Source organism: Geotrypetes seraphini, chromosome 5 (genome assembly GCF_902459505.1).
Source record: "Geotrypetes seraphini chromosome 5, aGeoSer1.1, whole genome shotgun sequence".
Taxonomy (NCBI): Eukaryota; Metazoa; Chordata; class Amphibia; order Gymnophiona; family Dermophiidae; genus Geotrypetes; species Geotrypetes seraphini.
Genome location: NC_047088.1, coordinates 183,337,125 through 183,360,092, shown reverse-complemented (window position 1 = coordinate 183,360,092; position 22,968 = coordinate 183,337,125). Strand labels below are relative to the sequence as shown.

At 40.9% G+C, this 22,968-nt stretch overlaps 1 protein-coding gene across 1 annotated transcript in view; it reads left to right on the top strand.

Annotated features, from left to right (window-relative positions):
• The window catches only part of COL3A1 (collagen type III alpha 1 chain), a 170,565-nt gene that overhangs the window by 51,457 nt on the left and 96,140 nt on the right, over positions 1-22,968 (top strand). Inside the window, exons 3-11 of the mRNA XM_033947168.1 lie at positions 3,636-3,737; positions 7,209-7,325; positions 11,702-11,773; positions 15,236-15,289; positions 16,184-16,237; positions 17,121-17,174; positions 19,859-19,912; positions 20,552-20,605; positions 21,724-21,777. Of these exons, the coding sequence (XP_033803059.1) occupies positions 3,636-3,737; positions 7,209-7,325; positions 11,702-11,773; positions 15,236-15,289; positions 16,184-16,237; positions 17,121-17,174; positions 19,859-19,912; positions 20,552-20,605; positions 21,724-21,777 (615 nt within the window). The remainder of the gene's footprint in view (positions 1-3,635; positions 3,738-7,208; positions 7,326-11,701; positions 11,774-15,235; positions 15,290-16,183; positions 16,238-17,120; positions 17,175-19,858; positions 19,913-20,551; positions 20,606-21,723; positions 21,778-22,968) is intronic.

Below are 22,968 nucleotides of genomic sequence, written 5' to 3'. Positions count from 1 at the left end.
CATAGATATTAGAAGGCCTGATTTATGAAGGCTTTGCTTTCCATTGGTAAACCAGACTCAGAATTTGAGAAAAGATTTAGTAAATTGGGTCATTAAAGACAGTGGCTGAAGGTTTCAATTTTGATCTTTATAAATATCTAATGGAATGACACGGGGTCAAATTTTTCTCTGTCCCTGCGGGAACTTATTTTCCGAGTTGTTATCCTGTCAAAGCCCCATTCCTGCAAGCTCTGTCCTCATCTGCAGAAGCCTCAAACACTTTAAAATCATAAGTGTTTGAGACTTGTGCGGTTAAGACAGAGCTTACAGGAACGGGACAGGGACAGCGACAAACCTCGCAGAAACGGGACGGGGAAATTGGGTTCCTGCGGGGAGGGGGAAAAATTTTTCCCCGTGTAATTCTCTAAAACTAACCACAAAACTTTGCATGAAAGCGCAGTAAGGAACACAAGAAAACTTTTCTATCAACATCTATTGAAAAAGGAAAAAAGAACCTCAAATGTTCTTGCGGTTCTTAATTTCTAATCATTATATTTTGCTTGATCTTTGGTGAGATAGATAGATAGATATAAATAATATATAAACACTTGAGGTTCCTTTTTCAATAGATGTTGATAGAGAAGTTTCCTTGTATTCCATACTGAGCTTTCATGCAAAGTTTTGTGGTTAGTTCTAGAGAATGAGTTTAAAGTGTTTGAGGCTTACGCAGATGAGGACAGAGCTTGCAGGAATATGTGTGGTGCAGTGGTTAGAGCTACAGCCTTGGCACCCTGAGGTTGGGGGTTCAAATCCTGCACTGCTTCTTCTGACCCTGGGCAAGTCACTTAATCCTCATTGCCCCAGATATATTAGATAGAGTGGGAGTCCGCTGGGATAGTTAGGGAATAATGCCTGAGTACCTGAATAATTTGTAATCCACATAGAACCGTAGGATATGTGGAATATAAATTATTATTGTTTTAAATGTGGCAGGGACAGGAAAAGAACTTACCGGGATGGGATGGGAAAATGAGTTCCCGCAGAACATAAGAACATAAGAAGTTGCCCCCGCTGAGTCAGACCAGAGGTCCATCTTGCTCAGCGGTCCGCTCCCGCAGCGGCCCATCAGGCCTAGTGCCTGAACAGTGGTCCCTGATTAATTTTGTAACTTACCTCTAATTCCATCCCTATAATCTACCTCTACTCTTATCTGTATCCCTCAATCCCTTTGTCTTCCAATTACCTATCCAAAGCTTCTTTGAACCCCTGTAGCGTGCTCCTGTTTATCACATCCTCTGGTAGTGCGTTCCATGTATCTACCACCCTCTGTGTGAAAAAGAACTTCCTGGCGTTTGTTCTAAACCTCTCCCCTTTCAATTTCTCTGAGTGCCCCCTTGTACTTATTGATCCCCTTAATTTGAAAAATCTGTCCCTGTCTATTTTTTCTATGCTCTTCATGATCTTGAAGGTTTCTATCATGTCTCCTCTAAGTCTCCGCTTTTCCAGGGAGAAAAGCCCTAGCTTTTTCAGTCTGTCAGTATATGAGAGGTCCTCCATGCCCTTTATTAGCTTAGTTGCTCTTCTCTGGACCCTCTCAAGTACCTCCATGTCCTTCTTGAGGTACGGCGACCAGAACTGAACACAGTACTCCAGGTGCGGGCGCACCATAGCACGATACAGTGGCAGGATGACTTCCTTTGTCCTGGTCGTGATACCCTTCTTAATGATACCCAACATTCTGTTTGCTTTCCTTGAGGCCGTGGCACACTGCGCCGACGCCTTCAATGTTGTGTCTACCATCACTCCCAGGTCTCTTTCAAGGTCGCTCACCCCTAGCGCCGATCCCCCCCATTTTGTAAGTGAACATCGGGGTTTTTTTCCCTATATGCATGACCTTGCATTTCCCTATGTTGAAACTCGTTTGCCACTTTTTGGCCCATTTTTCCAGTGTTGTCAGATCTTTTTGGAGATCTTCGTAGTCCTCCATGTTATTGACCTTGCGATATAGTTTGGTGTCATCCGCAAATTTATTAACCTCACATTTTGTTCCTGCCTCCAGGTCGTTAATGAATATATTGAATAGGAGCAGTCCCAGCACCGACCCCTGTGGAACTCCGCTCGTGACCCATTGCCAGTCTGAGTAATGTCCCTTTACTCCAATCCTCTGTTTCCAGAGATGGAGAAAAATTTGTCCCGTATATATATATATAACAGTATACCAATATACATTATATGAGAATCAGAAAATGACTAGGCATTATCCAGTTGTTAGAAATTAAGAAACATGGCAATTGTAGATTGAAAACCTTTCCTGAAAAAGTCTACAAATCTAGTCACAAACATAGCAATTCTCAAACCGGGAAATAATCTATTTTTTGTTTGAAAAATCACTCTTTTCCAGACATTTTGGCCCTGATTCTATAGAGGGCGCTTAAAGTTAGGCACCTAGCTTGGCATGCCTAGACGATCTAGGCGTCTAGCTTAATTTTTTAATTAGCTCAATCAGTGCTGATAATTGAAAAAGTATAGGGGAAGTCCTTGAAAAAGCTGCTTTGTAAGACGAAACATGTTGGACTTTAGTTAGATTGTGAGCCTTCGGGACAGTAAGGGAATTTTTTAAGTACCTTCTTACTTCTCATTTATAATCTTAATGTATATTTTCTTCAAACCGCTTAGAACCTAACGGATGTAGCGGTATATAAGAAATAAATTACATTACATTACATTACATTCCCCCGAGTCGACAGACACCATGTCTAAAGACAAACATAAGTTCACTTTCACTAAACTTCTTTAATACTAAAAATATAGAAGTATGTTGAAGTTATATGAGAGTTAACCTAAATATACAGTGGTACCTCAGAATCCGAACGCCCCAGAACTCGAACGACTTGGAATCCAAACTTTTTTGGGTAGTAAATTTTGTCTTGGAATCCGAACGCTGCTTTGGATCGGAACGCCCTGCACATTGTATGTGTGTGTTTGTGCCCCAGAATCTAAATGCTGCTTTGGAATATTTGTTAATATTTTACCTTAAAATCCAGTGTATTTCCTGTTAAAAATTGAGTTTGTGGGACCCAGGAATGGATTAATCCAGTTTCTATTATTTTCAATGGGAAAAATTGTCTTGGAATTCGAACGGGGTTCTGGAACGGATTAAGTTCAGATTCCAAGGTATCACTGTATACAATTAGAAGTAAGCAAAGCAAAGTTTAAAAAAGGCTGCTGTCAAGGTAGGCGTGTGGGTGTGTAAATCTCACTGGAATGAGAAGGTTTGAGCTTTGAGTGACACCGCTAAAGCCTGAGTAAAGTTGCTTAATGGAATTAAAGAAGGAAAGTTAAAAACAAAAACAGTGGGGCTCCTGTGAGACCTTGATGATTACTTCCTCCCTTAGACTGCAATAGCTTGCTGTGATTCGCTTTTACTTTTTCAGTAGGTATTGACAGAGAAGGTTGCTTATGTTTCTTGTTGAGATATGTTTAAAGTTTTGGATAGAATGCCTCTGTATTTTCTCTGTTGCCATGTGGATTGTTTTATAAGTAGGTCAATCCTCTCCAAGTCATTCATTCAGAATTTGAACCTTTTACTCCTATTTCTTTTAATATGTTTTCTTTGAACTTTATTTCTGATTTTTTTTTTTCATCTTTTTATTTAGACTCCTACAACTGATTATGATAATGGTAATGATAATGGAAATGGTAATGGTAATGGTAATGGTAATGGTGATAAAAGCAAACAGAGACAGAAAGGTGCTAAGGTAAGTCTTCTTTAATTATTTCATATAGTGAAAACAAACAAACAAACAAAAACAAGAAACAAGAGGTCCGGAATTCCATAATATTTTGTTTTCTAAGCATTTGGAATCAGAATTAACTTTTCAGAAATAAAGGCTCCCCGTAGCCTTGACCCTCCCCAACACAAACCCATATGCCAGCAGAATACGGCATATAATGTAACAGGGTGTATGGGCAACAGCCCCTGCGGAATTCCCTGGGGGGATTTCTTTGTGGGAGCAAATCAACAAAACCATGTGACAGCTTCCAGATTTGAAATTGGTAAGCCACACATCTCAGGCACCCTGATTTTGCTTCCTGCCATTGATAGTCAATCACTGGGCCAGTCCTACTATTAAGTGATTATATTTTTCACAGATGGTCTCTATTTTCTGCTCATAGTTTTAGCCTCTATTGAATTATGCAGTTGATGTCCCAAATTCATCTATTCAGTGGGAAGGAGTCAGAACCTGTGAAAGATTCAGATCAGTCGCCCAAACATTCTCAGTTCTCTTTCTGGTCTGAGAGGTGCTACTGCTGCCACTTGCAATTAAAACATAAAGAGTGGTCCTCTTAAAGCAGTGGGTCTCAAACCGATCCTGGTTTTCCATAAGCCAGTTGGGTTTTTAAGATAGAATGGGAATCAAAAGCAGGCATGTGAAGGGGACAAACTAAGTTCAATCAGTTCTTTTTGTGGAAATGTTCACACAGGACTCAGCACAGACTGTGTTTCGGCAGAAAGCCTTCATCAAGAGTCCGACCCAATGTATCAAATATCCACAACAAACTTTTTAAAGGTATCAAAAGGTGTTCATCATAAGGCTGCACATTATCATGTCGTGTCAATTCACACAAAAATGGATATTTGATACATTGGGTCGGACTCCTGATGAAGGCTTTCTGCCGAAAGACAGTATGTACTGTGTGAACATTTCCACAATAAAGAATTGATTGAACTGTGTCCCCTTCGCATGCCTGCTTTTTGATTCCCACTCTATTCTGTCTGCTTGGCTTTCTTCATGGGATATCAGTATCATCTTCATTGCTTTTGTGGGTTTTTAAGATATGCATATTAAATATGATGAAAGATATTTGCTTATAATGGAGGCAGAAGGCATGCAAATCTCTCTTATGAACATTCATTGCAGATACTCTGAAAACCAGATTGGATGTACACTTCTCCCTCCCTATTTGCGGTTTCATCAATCGCGGTTTTGACTATTCATGGTTTTTTTTTTCCCTGCCCCCCCCCCCCCGCCTCCCCAAGAATCGCTCAGAGGCAGCCCACATCGACCAGAATCGGCCCCGGGACTTGGATCGGGGCGAGGAAGAGGAGGTGATCGGAGGAGGAGGAGGCGATCGGAGGAGAAGGAAGTGATCGGAGGCGAGCAGTCGCCACAGGAGCATAGCCCTCAGCCGTGGATGCAACTCCGGTGGCAATTTCATGCACGGACCTTACCTGGTGGTCTAGCGGTGAGGCGGGATAGGAGCGATTTTCCTACACTCCTGCCCTATGCAGAGCCGTGCTGTGCACCTTTGCTGTGAATTCCTGTGGTCTCACGAGCTCCTGTTGTAGTCTCGTGAGACCATGGGAACTCACAGCACGGGTGTACAGCATGGCCCTGCACGGGGCAGGAGTGTAGGAAGATCGCTCCTGCCCCAAGTCACCGCTAGACCACCAGGTAAGGCCCTGGGGTGGGTCAGAGTTATCCCAAAAGTTATTTGCAAATTTTCCTTATTCAAGGGCCGGCTCTGCCACTAACCCCCGCGAATACGAAAGGAGGAGTGTACTCCCCGGGAAAGAATTGAGAACCACTGCCTTAAAGCACCAGGCACCCACTTCTAGTTGCTTACAGAAAACCAACTTGAAATTTAAATTTGTAATTGTTAGATTAAACAGAATCAGCTGATATATATATTTGCTGTGTTGATTGGTCTGCTATCAGTACTTCTCCTTCTTCCCATTTTTAGAAGTGTAAGTGCTTCTCTGCCTGTTCACATAAATGTGTTATGTGTCTGCCATCATGCCCTGCCCGTTGATGATAGTGGCATATGTTTGTTGTTCTTCTGTACAAGGCTCAGTTATATCATTTAATAGTACAACCTCACAGGATAGCAGTGACACTGGAGTGGAGGGCCTCAGTTCTACTTTCAAGGGAGCAAGCAGATGATTCAGCTCAGCAGGGGGCCTGATGTTGCAACCCAAGGTAGACACTGAAGAGAGCGCCCCAAAAAGCCTCAACAATGACAAAAGCACAGCACAACGAAGGAGTCGTGAGGACAAGATGTCAATAATTCAGCCACGGGTATACAATTCAAAGTACACTTTATTGGTAGTAGCACTGCGAAGACTCAAAGACTCCTCACTGACAGTGTTTCAGAATCAATACCTTTGTCAAGAGTCTCGACAGATGATTTCTCTATTACATGAATAGTGCATTAAGTGAGTAAAGTGATCATTAGCATTGCTTTGGACACTAGTTTTTGGCTCTGCTCATTTCAAACATGTACCTGCGCTTAATGCACTCTTCATGCGATAGAGAAATGATTTTTCAAAACTCTTGACAAAGGTATTGATTCCGAAACAGTCAGTGTTGAGTCTTCGAGTCTTCGCAGTGCTACTACCAATAAAGTGTCCTTTGAACTGTATACTCGTGGCTGAATTATTGACATCTTATCCTCATGACTCCTCTGTTGTGCCCTGCAACCCAAGGTGGGGCAGGAGCCAATATCCCTGGAATGGCAGCTGAGGATTTCCGGGAGGATGGGGGGAAGATAGGGAAATATATCCATCTTCTCTTAAGGCCATATCATTGGTGAGAGAAGGGGAAGAGAGTCATGCCACTAAATCAGCTAAGATAAAATGTACAAAAGGTTCTATTAAATGAATTGGAAAGCAACAATCCCATAGTCTGAAGCCCTTTGCCCAGACAATTCTCAATCTGAATGCATGGGGAATATCACCTCCTGGCTCAGATCCTTCAAGATCAAGCCACAATGAGATGAGGCTCAAGGATGCTCCATCACACTCCATGTGACAAAAGGCTAACAATGGGTGAAGTTTTGAGATGATCAGAAGAAATCAAATTTGCTCACACCCTGGGAAACATTCAGGTACAGCAAGGTTATAACAAACATTAAATAGATGGATAATGATTAAACAGGTTATCAGCCCCCCATTTCTATGTTGATTTTATGTCATTTGCAAAATATGGCCAATATGCATACTGAAACTGCTGATTAGGTGGTAAATACAGTAACACATTAGAAGCTTACTAAATAAATAGCACAGGCAAGATGTCACATTTTTAAACATAGCCCCCTAAAAGATTTGCTTCATACTCTAGTTCATATTTTATTGTAGGAAATGACATAATAGACTCAACTTTTGTTACGGTTTAATACATCAGTAATTTATAAAAATCTAAGAATTGGTGTTGGTGTTATATATTCAGGGTGATCCTGGCTCACCTGGAATTCCCGGTCGAAATGGTGATCCTGGCATGCCTGGTTCTCCCGGTCCTCCTGGCTCTCCCGGAGTATGTTTGTCATGTCCCGATGGGAGAGAAGGGGTAAGTTAGATCTTGTTTTGTTTTACCATTCATTTGAAAAAATGGCTTCCTAGCCAATGTAACAGTTTGTAAAGATATTTTGATAAACTATATAACAATTCATGAAACATTTTTCTATTTTTTCACAATGTCTACCTTCTCCTCAGGCAATATCATGCTGGGAGAAGGGAGAAGTGAGGCCATGCCACTAAAACAACTAAGAGGGGCCAATTCTATTAGCTGGCAACTAGAAGTATGCACCATTTATGTTTGTCAAAGGATCCATTGATTGACAGGCACCTATGTGCCCTAGGCACTATTCTATAAGGTAGCACCTATATGCCATAATCAAGTTTCAAGTTTTATTAAGGTTTGTTATCTGCGCAATATCATATACTTCAATGCGTATAACATTTTTAAAAAAGAGGAGGACAAAACAAAACGTTTTTATAAAGTTGAATACAAATTATATACATTCTAATACATAACTGGTACAGAAGGCAAAGGGGATGAACTACAATCTTTAAAGAAAGAGAAGAAACATTTAGGGAAGAACACATAAGAGAGAGAGAAAAAAAAAGGAGATATAAAGGCCGAAATAATCATTAAAAACCATTGGCATGTCTCCCAACTATGTGTGTGCTTTATAAAGTACTATAAAATACATGTGGGAGGTGCCAGCTTAAGCCTGCCATTGACATGGCATAAGAAGGTTCACCTAATTCTGGTTGCATCAATGCTGATTTACAATAGCATTTTATAACAGAATCTTGGTGCCAAGATGGCATTATAGAATTGGTGCTAAAGATATAGCATTGAGGTGCTTAGACTGAGGTGCCAATTATAGAATTGCCCTGAATATGTACAAGAAGTTCTAATCAGAAAGGGGGCAGTGACTTGGGAAGCAGGGCTAATAGAGATCCAATGGGCTGAAGACCTCTGCCAGAAACAGACTCTGAACTGTATGCATGTATCACATGAACTTCTGGTTTAGGCACTTCAAGCCATAATGAGAAGAAACCCAAGGAAGTTCCCTATCACTCCATGTGGTTAAGGGGTAACAATGGTTGAAGCTTTGAGCTGATTGAAAGGCATCAAATTTTTCACCCTTTAAAAACAGATCCTGTTCAGATGCAGGAAAGCTATAAAAGTTGTTCTGAAATCTGTCTTGGATAACCACCAGCCAGTTGGGTTTTCAGGATATCCCTCATGTGATATCCCTTTGTGCTGACCTAATCTTATCTTGATAAAGCCAGGTTAACCGTGCATAGATAAATAAGTTAAATGCAAGAGGTCACAATGTGAAGTTGAAAAATAATGGGGAAAGGAGAGGGGAAAGAGGGTGGGATTTGATATATTGCCTTTCTGTGGTTACAGTCAAATCAGTTTACATATTATGTACTTATTAAAGTACTGAGAAAACCAAATTTACTGAGAGGGTGGTTGATGACATAAGTGCAAAGATTGTGCAGTAACTATTGGGAGTGTGCCCATTTTTCCATTTCCATTTCTAGACCGCAAATACCTTTCAGTGCATTGCGGTGAACAAAGAAATGAAGAAACTGTAAAACCACAGTGACTTACAAAATTTACAGAAAATAATTTGTATAAAATAGCAAAAATTTTAAGTTATAAAATAAATTACTGGATTTTCAATTACCAATAAATTTGATGATTTCAGCAATTTTCTAAATTGCAAATATGAAGATGCCAATGTTAGCAGCTTATGAAATTCAACATCCCAACTAGAAGCCTGAAAAGAAATCAATCAATGGGAAAACTTCTTATAAATGCATCCTCTTACCGATGGAAAAGTAAAAATAGAAGTAATCCGCAAAGGGCGATTTGTAGTAAAGAAAGTAAATTGGGCCGGAATTTGTCCCTGAAGAGATTTATAACATAAAATTACAAACTTAAACATAATTCTTGCCTCAAGAGGAAGCCAGTGAAGAACTCTATAATATTGTGAAATGTGGTCCGATTTCTTCAGATTAAAGATCAGGCGAACAGCATCATTCTGGATTCTTTGTCGTCTATTTAGATTCTTATGATGTCTTTTGCAGTTATTGCACTAAAAAGTTCTGTTTTGCATGTTAAAACTATTCACAATTACCGCAGGTGCACTTACTATTACGGCAAATGGACCCATTCTATCTGCCCAAGTGACAGCATATGATAAATACCAAGTGCCAATGCTGTATGCAGTTCATTCCTATTTTCCATCCATTATCCACTCATGATTAGGGTTACCAGATTTTCCCAAAGGAAAATCCAGACCCATGGCCATGCCCACAGGCCCGCCCTTCTCTGTCCTGTTCTGACTGTGTCATGCTCTATTCTTCCCCCCAGCCCTGCTCCCAGACGGCATCCACATGTGATGATGTCACGCACATAAGTATGACATTACCACGTTGCACCCGCACATGTGACCTGATTTTTACAGGAAGCTTTTCAAAACTCGGACAAAGTGCCAGGTTTTGAAAAGCTGTCCGGACCCCCGGATATGTCCTCGAAAAGGAGGACATGTCTGGGGAAATCTGGATGTCTGGTAACCATACCCATGACCTGCCCCGTTCTCACCTCTAACACGGCAAGGAAATAATGTATGTGTGAATGTCTCTGCCTTGCCCATGCTCCTTTCATGGCCATTCCCTTTTTTAAGTTGCATGCTGAAAAATTTGCATGTGCATCTTTATAGAATAGCACCCAGGAAGATGCGGGTGTAAATCCAAATTGCCACTTAATGAAAATAATTGATTGTTAACACCCAATTATTGTCGTTAAGTAGCTTGTTACTCAAATTGCATGTGCATATTTAGGTGTGTCCAAATTTTTGTACACAATTTTGAGCACCATTTGAAATATTAAGAGACGTATTTTCAGAGCACTTAGGCCCAGATTCATTAAAGATTTTAGACTTTTGTGCATCATCTGACTTTTGCGCTCCATCTGTCCCTCCCAAGGGAGAAGCATGAGGCGTTTGAGCCAATCAGGGCCCTAAGCCCCTCCCCATGCATCACATGATGCACCAGGGATGGGCCTAAGGCCCAGTGCCGTAGCAGGCTGAGTGGAGGAGCAGGAGGTGTTTGCAGTGCCTCCTGCTCCCAACAGCAAAGGTATGAGGGGAGGAGAGTGGGCATTGTGGTGGTAGGAGGCAGTGGGCATTCCTCCTGACATTTTGGCATGAGGGGGTGTTCATCAGCGGGCAGGGGGAGGAGGGGCCAATAGTATTGATGGAAGGAGGGAGTGGGCATCCCTCTTGCCATATTTTTCAGCATGGTGGGGGGAGCATCGGGTGGCAGGAGGGAGTGGGCCTCCTTCCTGTGGGTATTTTTGGGGAAGCGAGTGGGCCTGCAGGAGTCGTGGCAGGAGGGAGTGGGCATTTCTCCTGCCATTTGTGGGTTGCTGCGTGCCGGGGGCACACATTTGTCAGGGGGAGGGAGTCAGTTTTTTGACAGGTCTGCCTGGGTTTTGTGGGGTTTTTTTATGGGGCAGATATTTTGCGTGTGTAATACACACAAAATATTTGTGCCATGGTAAAATAATGAAAAAAAGAACAGGCAGACCTGTCGGTAAAATGTGCCTTGACTATAGGGAGAGGATATAGTCGAGGCAGATTTTCACACACATGAAAGTTAAAGGTATTTTAGAATTGCTTCAGGGATAGGAAGGAGAAATGGGCATACATAATTAAGAAAAAACGTAATATAGGATGTGGACCTGAAATGATATATAAATTATAAGAGGTCTTATGATCTGTTACTGAATATTCTATATGTCCCTCCTCAAATAAAAATAGTGTTCCTAGGGAAAGTTTAAGGGTTCCTATGAAGTTAACAATAACAAACTAAGCATCATACTTTATATTAACCCTTGATGAATCTGGGTTCATAAAAAACTATAGAGGTAACACAGTTATCGACAGGTCTACAGCACTCGGGTTTTAGGATCGTAAAACCCGATGCAAAATCGCCAAGCAAATGTTAGTGAATCAATCGCTTGGCTATTTTGTAAGGGGTTTTACAAATTTGCATGGCCAGATTGGAAAACGGGCGATCCAGGGGAAAAACACGCGGTGGGCTGTTTTGTGAATCGGATCGGTTAGCAACGATTGTTGCTAAACCTGATGATTGCCGACTTTAGTGAATCGGGGCCTTAGGCTTACAAAGTTCCATAGTAACCTATGGAACTGTTAGTGCTTTGAAAATTAGCCCATAAATGTATTGTGAGATGAATAACCTGTTGGTAAAATGCTATAGTTGCTCATAATGTCAAGCAATTCAGTCAATCCCTGCAGCATTTTCTTTTCAACTAACCCATTATTTCTGATGGTATGTGTTTTGTATTTTGAGATCTGCTCATGTTGGTAAGCATTTTTGTTTTGACTCTTGTAACAGAATTTCTCTCCACAATATGACACCAAAGCCGGAGGAATAGGTCAAATGGGAGGTGGCGGTGACATGATGCCTGTAAGATTTTAACAAGCATTTCTATCATTTTTATAGCACATTTATTTGTTTGCATATGATTTTATATACAGTATAAGTTGACTTCAAATAATATTCTAGGTAAGATACTGCTGTACATAACCCTATCATATATACATTATAAAGTACATTCACATATATAAATCCTTTATACTATTAAGTAGGAATATCTAGAAATAAACCTTAAAAGATAAAGGGCTCCTTTTACAAATCTGCGGTAGAGGTTTCTACCATGGGCCAATGAGATGACCATTCCGACGCTCATAGGAATTCTGTAAGTATCGGAGCATTTACTTTGCCAGCCCATGGTTGAAACCTCTACCAAAGCTTTGTAAAAGCCAGCAAAAGCTAATATTTAACATCTTCCCTTTATGCCAAGAGCCCTCAACTTGACCTTGTGGATCCATCTTCTTATTCCAGAGAACCAAATGTCTTTTCAAACATAGTTTCAAATATCATCTTTTCTATAGAGCACTGGAGATTTTCAGTTTTATATTTTGGTAATTGAGAGGTATCTGATAGTTAGGTAGATGTAAAGATTTGGAAGGTCTGCTGGTAATAGAAGTGTAACATTTCTATACTGGTCATAAAATAGGATTACAGCAACCACATGGACAGGAGCTATAGTAGAAATTAAAGAATTAGGAAAAAAAACCTCAAATATACCTATACTCTCCAGCCTTTGTTTCAACAGCAGCAAAGGCACAGAACACAATTTGTGGTTTACAGCAGCTTCAATTTTGTTTCCCAGTTTTTCTAATGTCTTTGTCCTTGATGCATCTAACAGTTTGCATTTGGTAAATTCAGTTTTTACAATTTCGAACATGCACTGAGGATAGTTTGCAGTTGTTACACATTGAATTGAACAAGGCCCTACTCTGGATTCACAATGTATCCTTGTACCACATACGTATTATAAAATTTTCTCTGTATATGGGGCTTGCAAGATCTTTTCATGATATTATCAAATGACTGGAAATAAGAGGATGCGGGAATTGGAATTAAAATTAGTTAAAAAGTTGATTAAAAGGCTAATAAGATTAGGGTAAGTTGTAGCTCACCCTTTTCCTTTGGACCTAAATACCCTAGGAATGCATACTCTAGGAAAATGGACATACTTTTAGCAATGCAGAGGGTGAAAATTTTTCAAAATGGCTTTAAAAGTTGTCTACACTGGGAGAAGGAAGGAGAGAGATTCCAGATTGCTGGGGTAAGGGTGAAGGGTACCAATGCAAAAGTTGACTCAATCCCTTGAGCTGGCCCTATGACAGATCTAGGCATGCCCACCTATGCCTGCCCTCCTGATGCTGTTATAGAATTGGTGCTGCCCCATGCTACATTGGGTTGCTAAAAACTGCCACCTTAAGGTTTTAAATGGTAAAATTTATAGAACTTTGTTAGGCCATTTAATGAAATCAAATATCTTCAAAATGAGTTTATACTATTCTGGTTTGTTAACCAGCCCAAATACGTATATTATTGTCCTATAAATATGACATTTCAAAGGCATTTATATAAATTGGGTGCTAACATTTACAAACCCATTTGCATTCATAAATGTTTATAAATTAGCATATATGCCTATAGATATGCTTTCCAAGCATTATTCTATAAATATACTTCTATTGTAAAGTATATTTGCAAGGGTGAGACATAGGCAGGGCTTCATCCCTTTGTGTGTAACTTTCCCTGCCACGTTTAGGTACCCACACTTATGCCACCTATACGAATGTTGTAATTGTAGATGAAAAGGAAGTAAAGAAGAACCATCCAAAAGTAGGAAAAAGGAAACCTTGGAGTCAAACAAAGTTTATTATAATAAAAATAATGATAAAAAAGTAATCCACCAGGTCTTCGTAAAATAAATCCACCAAAATATTAGGAGTTCAGAAGAAGAACTTGACACGGTGCCATGTTTTGGCACAACCGCTTGCATCAAGAGTCGCAACAGTCTGAATGGTTCTGAACACAAATGCCTATTTTTTTTAGGGGGCAGGGGGGGTTAAATAATCCTCAAAAGGATATTAGCAGGTATAAATACTTTCTCTGCTAAACGCACCAAATAATTTTGCAGGATAACATCTTGCTTGCTAAGTGTAATCACTAAATGGGAAACAGAAGCCTCATTTGAGAGAGACACCAAGCTTCATTTCTACTTTTTGTTGGTCCTCCCCTACTTCCTTTTCTTCTGTATTTTTTCATGCTTGCTTTCAGTTGGTGTAATTGCAGGTATCTAAATGTTAGGCAAACTGATACTTGGTTACACTGATATTTTCTGATGGAACCTAAGCATTCTCTGGCAAATTCTACATAGTCCATCAAAAATTAGTGCCTACATCGGCGTGCTTAGCTGATGTAGGCAACTAACTTAATTGTTTAATAGATTTAATTGGTGCCAATAATTGACAGTTAGCACCCCGTAGTTGATATAACTTGCACTTAATTGGATGTTAGGTTTCTTACTTTGTATGTGCCTATCACTTTGAGGTAGCCACCTAGTCCAAGGAGCCTATCACAAAGTAGACATAATTAGGGGGCGGATCGTATGTGTGTTTTGTTATGAAGGCGCTTGTTTTGAACTTAGATGCCAGTATTTAGGTTATTTGGGCAAATTCTTTTGAAAACTGTGGTAATACTGCCTCCACTTTGCTAAATTTAAAATAAAATCATTTTTCCTACCTTGTCTGGTGATTTCTGGTTGCACTTTCTTCTTCTGACTGTGCATCCAATCTTTCTTCCCTTCTATCAGCCTGTATGCTTTCTCTCCTCCACACCTCATTCCCTCCCCCAACTTTTTCTTCCTCTCTCCCTGACCTTTCTTTCTTTTTTTCTGTTTCTCTTCTTTCCTTCTGTTTCCCTGCCTGCCCCCTTTCTTTCTTTCTCCCTGCCGTTCCCCAAGCCACTGCCACTGCCGCTGCCATCGGGGAACAGGACCCACCAATGGATAACAGGCCCCAAAGCCGACGCCGATGCATGCTCTCCCTGACGTCAATTCTGCAATCGGAGAGGAAGTTCCGCCCAGCCAGGCAGCGATTGGCTGGCCCGAACTTCCTCTCCGACTGCAGAATTGACGTCGGGGAGAAGAAGACTTATCGGCTCGATAGATTAGATCGCCAAGACAAAGTGAGTCCTGGGTGATCGACTCACTTTGCCTTGGCGAAATACTTGCGCCCCTGCCTCGGGCCCCCTGTCAGCTCCGGGCCCCTGAATGCAGGACTGGTAGTACTGCCCTGATGGCGGCCCTGCGGCACACCAGGCAACATCTCGCGGCACACTAGTGTGCCGCGGAACAGCGGTTGAAAAACACTGTCCTAGGCTATGCTAACAATATCATTTCAGTAGAGATGCATATCTACTTTTTAGTGTTGTAGCTCAATCAATTATAATTGTGTAATTATAATTTGTGTAATTTTAGTATTCTTATTTTAAATCTTTCAATTTTAGGGTGCTCCCGGACCACCAGGTCCTCCTGGTCAATCTGGTCATCCTGGCCCACCAGTAAGTTTTATCTTTTTAGATAAATATGCAATATGTCTCTGTGGAAAACACTCTTATCCTTCCTGTTTTGTCTGCTCATAATCTTGGGGTCAATCTGCTACTTCTTCCTCTATAATATTACCAGAATCTGATCCTTCCTTTCTGAGCACACTACCAAAACACTTATCCATGCCCTCATCACCTTGTGCTTAGACTACTGTAACATGCTACTCTCAGTCCTTCTGCTTAGCCATCTCGCTCCCCTCCAATCCATTCAGAATTCAGCTGCACGACATATTCTGAGAGAGTCGCTATACTCACATTACCCCTTTCCTAAAGTTGCTTCATTGGCTTTCCATCCACTTCAGACCACAATTCAAACTCCTCTTACTGACCTACAAATGTACTCACTCAGCTGCCCCTCAGTATCTCTCTTTACCTATCTCCTCCTATGATCCCCCCATGAGCTCCGCTCAGCTGGTAAGTCCCTTCTCTTCAACTGCCAACTCCAGACTCATTCCCTTCTGCCTTGCTGCGCCATATGCTTGGAACAAGCTGCCCAAATCCCTTCGGCGGGCTCCATCTCTGACAGGATTTAAGGACCAGTTAAAAGCCCACCTCTTTGAGAGTGCTTTCAACTCCTATCTCTTTTCACCTTGAGTTCTGCATCCCCAACATAATATCTAACCAAGTTATCCTGTTAGCAAAATAGCTGTCATAACTTGTCTGGATAGTTACCTGGCTTCCTGAGATGAATGATACCATTACCTGGATAATATCCTTCCATATTATTTGTTGTGTGTAAAATATTGTGAATTCACAATTACATGTTTAACGCTTTTGTATTGAATACTAAAATGTTTAAGCTGGTGCAAATATTTCACTTCTAAAAATGCATTTTACGTTTTTTATTAGGGTTCTCATGGATACCAAGGCTCCCCTGGTGAACCTGGTCAACCTGGCCCTACTGTGAGTACCAGCTTATAAATACTAAGGGATCTAATTACTAATTTGTACGTAGATTTTGAACTTAACCTGCCAAAAGTAAAATCCATTAAGTTCAAAATTTCTACAGTAACTGTTGGGGATTTTTCCAGCATTATGGGGACAGGCAGTCATATAAACAGTCAAGATAAGGTTCCTGCCTGTCTCCCATCCATCCCACACCTCCTAACTGAAATTTACACATGAAGGGCCTGATTCTATAAACAGCGCCTAGCTACACCTAACTTGTAGGTGACTGTCTACGTGGGAAGGGGTCCATTATCCTACCATGTGATTCAGTCTTACACTTTGCCCAAAGTAGGACTGAAAAAGCATTCAATGAAAAGATATACAGTCAAATCTTGTGAGCATAATTCGTTCCAGAAACATGCTTGTAATCCAAAGCAATCGTACATCAAAGCAAATTTCCCCATAGGAAATAATGCAAACTCAGACGATTCATTCCACAACCCAAAAACTTTAATACATATTTGTATTGCAAGATCTCACCCATTTAGAACACTACTCTCATTAAGTCACTACACTCCTATAGCGTCAGAGAGAGAAAAACCATCAGCTCAGTTGTGATGATGTGACGCGTGTATACTGTATGTACTTGTATTGCAAGACATTGCTTGTATATCAAGTTAAAATTTAATAAAATGTTTTGCTTGTCTTGCAAACTAAGTTACTTGCAATCCAAGGTTTTACTGTATATATTTTAAACTATAAATTGGGCAATTGCAATTTTGCTAACATGACAGATCCTTGTCCAATAATTTATTAGTTTAGTATAATATAACAGCATATGGCAAGATGCCAAATATACTACAAGATCTTAAATATAGATTTGTAATTTTCCTTTCAGGGACCTCCAGGACCAGCAGGAATCCTAGGCCCAGTTGGACCATCTGGAAAGGATGTAAGTAGGTTATGTTAACAAGAAACTGGGAGAGGAGAGGAACAAATAAGATCTGCTATTTAATATTAACAACTAAAACAAAGTCTAATGTTCTTTATGGATGAAGCATATCTCTCCGTTGCTTTCATATCAGTACAGATGCTGCAGCAAAATGTGTGGAATGGTCCTTTAGGTGTAAAGTAAGAAAGGGAACAAACATCATAGCGGCCATCTAAATAACACATAGCTTGCTATCTGCTGATATTCAGTGGAGGATAGACAGCTATCTCACTCAGAATATCCCGGTCTCTGGATTGGCCAGTGAACGGCTGCATTGCATGACAGCCAGTCACCGCCAATATTCAGCTGCTCACTGGCTAAGTTCAGCAGACAAAGACAACCACCTAAAAGGATTATATTTCTTTGCCGTGGAGATTTATCCAGTTAGCTGTTGAATATTAGCATAGCCAACTATGTCTTGGCCAGCCCAAAATAGACTGGAAATTCAATGTCGGTGGCCATATAGGGTGCCAACATTGAATTTCTGGTATTGCCGTGGACCAAAGGAGATCAAATATGAGCCTGAATATCATTAGTAGTACATACTCTTTTGGAAAAAATGCACACTTTTTGAAAGTATGTGCTCTCTTCTGAAATGGTGCACTATTGAGAAAGAGAGCATATGCCCCCAAATTCTGTATATGGTGCCTGAAGTTGTGGGTGTTAATCGGAACACACAGCCAACTTGAACAAGCAGCTTAATTAATTGGCCTAACTGGAACTAATTGGTAATTAACATTTCATAATTGGTGCTGACTGGCACTAATTAAAAGTTGCGCGTGTAACTCAGAAAGTGTGATTCTATTAAAAAGTATGCACTAGTTGCAGTGCGTGAATTTGAAAAGGGGGTGTGGCCGGGGTGGATCATGGGCATTCCTAAAAGTTATGCTCATTGTTATATAATACGCCCGATCTGCACACAGGCATAAGCATTTAGGTCTGGATTTAGCTAGCCTAAATGGATGCGCCTATGCTATGCAACACACACAGGCACTAAGCACGATACTATAAAAGGTATGCACACCGCATATATTCACGCTAAGCGCTGTTCTAGTTGGTGCTGATTATTTTGGTGCCATATATAGAATTTGGGGGACGGTTCATGAAGCGTGTGCACTATTGAAAAAGAGGGCACACTATTTCTCAATTGTGCACACTCTCAGAGAAATGTGCATCATTTGCAACACAGGAGAAACCCCCCCCCTAAAATGTCAGGTGTTTTCCTGACTAGTTAATGAAAAAAACTACATCTAAACAAATGGAGAGTTGGCAGCATGCTCTCCCTTTCAGAAGTATTGTGAAATGTGGGCAGCTGAAGTCCTCATTTCATTCATATCATAATATTAAGTTATCAGTAGAGATCTCACTCTCTAGTCTTGACACGTAATGCTGTGCTGGGTAGTTGAGTCCCTCCATTCACAAAGAGCAAGGTATTTTGTGACCCGGCAGCACCACAAATCACTAGTAACCGGAAGTCTTAACTCTTTCCTATCCATAATATCTCCATGCCCATACATACTTAATGTATTTCAGTTGCCATATGGCAACAAGGAACGTTTAAGGTTAAATAGATTGCACCCTGCTGTAATGTCTGTACGAGGACATCAGCCCACATTGGAGGTTTGTGTTTGTAGCCTCTTAACTACTTGAATTTTTTGTGACTTTTTTTATTTTTTATATTTAAGACAGCCAAAGGCCCTATAAGACCCCTAAGGAAGATATTTTTATTTTGCTAGAACATGGCTCGTGTTAGGTCTATTATATTTTATACATTATTGGGTTTTCAGTCTGTGGATCACTTCTGACTATATGCATCCTTTGTGGATTGTTTTTAAGGTTTTGGTGGGGGGTTTTGGACATTTATTAAACTACAAATTGGTACATTCGATCTTCTATTCCATAATTTTTTGTTGTTTTTTTGCTTTATTTCCTTTGTGGAATCTTTTGGTACTATTTACATTTTGTTGTTTTGTTCAAGGAGAAAGCCCCAAAACATGGGGATATTTGAAAGCAGGTTCTGTCTAATACTTTAGGAATTTGACAGTAAGACCTTGCCACTGACTGTAAAGCACCACCTCCTCTTCCAGTCTTGTAGTTATAGTTACACTCAACTAAGAGAATTCTGTTATCTAGTTACGGATTTATTTCATCTCAGATTGTGAATTGTGTTATATAATCTTGTGGTTAATGAAGCTTCAGCTTACTCTTTAAGCTACTTATCTTATATCCTGTAATTAGTTGGTATGAGGTGAGGAGGAGAACTTTACTTTGAGCTACCCATGTTATAAATATATCTACCACGGTGTTTCTCAACCCTTTCTTAGAGGTACATCTAGCCAGTCAAGTTTTCAGGATTACCACAATGAGTGTGCATAAGACATCTGTATACAATTGGTTTGCAATATATGCACTTATTTTTAATGCATATACATTGCGGTAATTCCTGAAAACTTGACTAGCTAGGTATGTCTCCAAGAGAAGTACTGATCTAGAAGAAATGTTCTATATCAGAATGATCACCAAAGGTTTCCTGTTTTGATTTGCAGGACCTTTAGAAGGTAAAACATGGACCTTCAATATAATCTGCTTTTCTCTGCTGTGTTGTTTACAATACTGAATAATGAAATACTGACTTCTTGAAACAGGGTGAACCTGGAAGACCTGGACGACCTGGCGAACGCGGATTACCTGGTGTAGCAGTAAGTCATTCCAAATAATGATTCAACAAATACTTTTCAATTTGGACAAATATACAGGGCCTAATATTCAGGGCGCACCATCGCCTGATACAGTGGCAGGATAACCTCTTTCGTTCTGACTGTAATACCTTTCTTGATAGGTATTACAACCAGGTTAAGTAGCGGTTCTGCCCAAACTTCACCATCTGTAATCTAGCTTGTTGGGAATGGCCAATAAGCAGCAATGTTTAGAGGCACTACCCAATCATGTTTTGCTAAATATTGGCAGCCAGCCAGTTCAGTGTGTTATGACCAGGCAACCACATAAATGTGTTGTGCAGATAAATTTTTGACTATATAAGTCACTTTGAGACCAAAATGTAGCCCTTCAAAGTTGAGTGGAATCGGTGGTGTAGTAATCGGTGGTATCTCTCCTCCCCCCTCACCAGTGATAGGAAGGACCTCTGAAATACACTCCCCCTCCCCTGTACCTCTTTGCGGCAGTGAGCAGGAACTCCTTCCAGCTGCTCATATTGGCCCTGAGCCCTTCCTCTGACATAAGTTCCTGACTAAAAGTATAAGGGTAAATTATCCAGGCCATTGAATATTGACTGCATTATGTATTTCTTATTAAGTAATAATTATATTCTTCATTTATAGGGTAATAAAGGTCCCCCTGGTATGGCTGGATTCCCTGGCATTAAAGGTCACAGAGTAAGTATCACTTCATAAAGGTCACGTATTTTTGCTGTATGTTTTGTTAACCTTGAAACATTTGTACAGTTATTTGCATTTAAGAATGCTTTTTTGTTTAAAATGTTGGACTATAACAATATTGCATATGTCTCTGATATCAGGAATCGCAACCCATAAAAACACATATTGCCCTATTTAGCAGTGCTCTAGAATTTGCCCAGACAAAAAAATGCAGCTTATGTTCAGAATTTTAGAAATCTTCTTGGTTTTATAGTGTTGCTTTCAGTTCATTTTACACATTCCGTTTAAGACTAAATTTTTAATGCCCACTAGAATGTTTTAGTACATGCAAATTATCTTAATGCATGTTGATTTGTTTATTAACATGCATTAAAATGATTTTGCCAGCACTAAGGTCTGGATTCTGTATAGGGCACCCGGTCTCAGAAGCCGCCTAAGCTACTTTTAAGAATTGTACACGGGCAGCCTATACAGAATTATCCTAAGCTGCCTAACCCCCACAACTCTCTAACTGGCACCCATTTTACAGGTGCCGATTAGAGAATTGTGTTGCCCCTGAGCTGATCACAGCAAGGGACTCTCCCTGTTGCAATCAGTTTAGCAGCCATAGCAGGGAACCCGTCTCCCCTCTCCCCCCTGCAAAGATGGCGAATAGAAGGGATGTCCAATCCCTCCTGTCAGGGACCCCCAAAAGACATCTCCTCCCACCCATGAATGTCGGCAGCAGGAGCAGTGCCTAATTTCTCCTGCTGCCACCCCCCAAAGACATCCCCCAGCAGGATGGATGCCCGGTCCTTCCTGCCGGAATCCCCCCCAAAGATCATCGGCAGGAGGGATGCAGTATGTAATAACTGGAAAACCACCAGCTAATAGGGTGTACTAATTTCCTAATTAACTACCTAGTGCACATTAGCAGAAAGGCCCAAAATAAGAAAACATATTCAGCTCATTCCTTTGAAGTTTATGGATGAAAGGTGAACAGGAAAATGTATATTTAAGTCTTCCTCTTTTAAAGAGACCCTCAACAACACAGCATTAATTAAAGGCTATGTAAAAAATGTATCCTTTAAGAATTAGATGTTCACATTTCAATGTGTTGTTTTTGATTTATGCAGGGCTTTGATGGAAGAGATGGTGCTAAAGGTGATGCAGGGGCTCCTGGCCTGAAGGTAAAACAAATGTATTGCTCTTGTAAGCAATAAAACAACCCCAACAAGTTCCACAGAATACCAAGAGAAAACCAAAAACTGCAAAACAGTGGAATCAATGTCAATGTTTATTGCAATGATACTTCACAAGTAATTCAAACAGAAGATGAGCTTTTTGCTCTATGCTCTCATCTGGAAATTTCTTTATTCACACATCATTGTATGCTTTTTTAGAGCATAACTAACCCCCTCTTATAAAACTGCGCTAGCGGATGCCGTGCAGTAACAGCCCCGAGACCCTTTGTATTTCTATGGGCTTCGGGGCCATTACCGTGCGGCAGCTGCTAGCGCAGCTTTGTAAAAGAGGGGGGTAAGTCTTGTGGTATTCGGCATACAGACTCCTGAAGAAGGCGTTGACAGCCGAAACATTGATCGTGTTGAGTCTGCACCACAATTCACTGGTGTGTGTTGTATGGATTAATATTGACTTTCATGTACCATTTGAATTACTTGTGGAGAATCATTACAATAAACATTGACATTAAGTACATCGATTCCACAGTTTTGCATTTGTATTTGCTCTTGTAAGCTACGCAGACTATAATAAGTTGTTTAGGACCTGTTAGAGCTAAAAACAAACAAAAAAAAAAGTACCGTATTTGCCGGCGTATAAGACGACTTTTCAGTACCTTAAAATCCTCCCCAAAGTCGGGGGTCGTCTTATACGCCGGGTACTGTTTACATCACAGTTCTTCAACCGCCGGTCCGCGGACCGGTGCTGGTCCGCAGAAAATTCCTGCTGGTCCGCACAGGACCGGCGAGATGGACCCGTTAAATTTTCTGCCCCGATGGTGTTTGCAGAAATCTTCTGTTCCTCCCAGCCTCGGGCGATCAAGACAGGCGGTCATTCCCTCTGTGAGTCTCGCCTATGCGGAAACAGGAAGTTGAAACAAAATAGGCGGGACTCAGAGAGGGAAGGTCCCGACGTTTGCAGCCTGTCTTGATCGCTGCCCCTGCTGAGTCGCCGAAGAGGGCCGCGGGGAAAGTGCAGGCAGAGAGAAGATGGTCAGCGTGCGCGGGGAGGTCAGCGTGTCGATTGGGGCCATCAGCAGCGTTTGTGCTGAGTCTGCCCACGTGCAGGATGCGGCGGGTAGGGGCCTCCGACTCGTCTTGGGCGGCTGGGCCTGCGGTGCAAAGCTGTTTTTGCCGGCT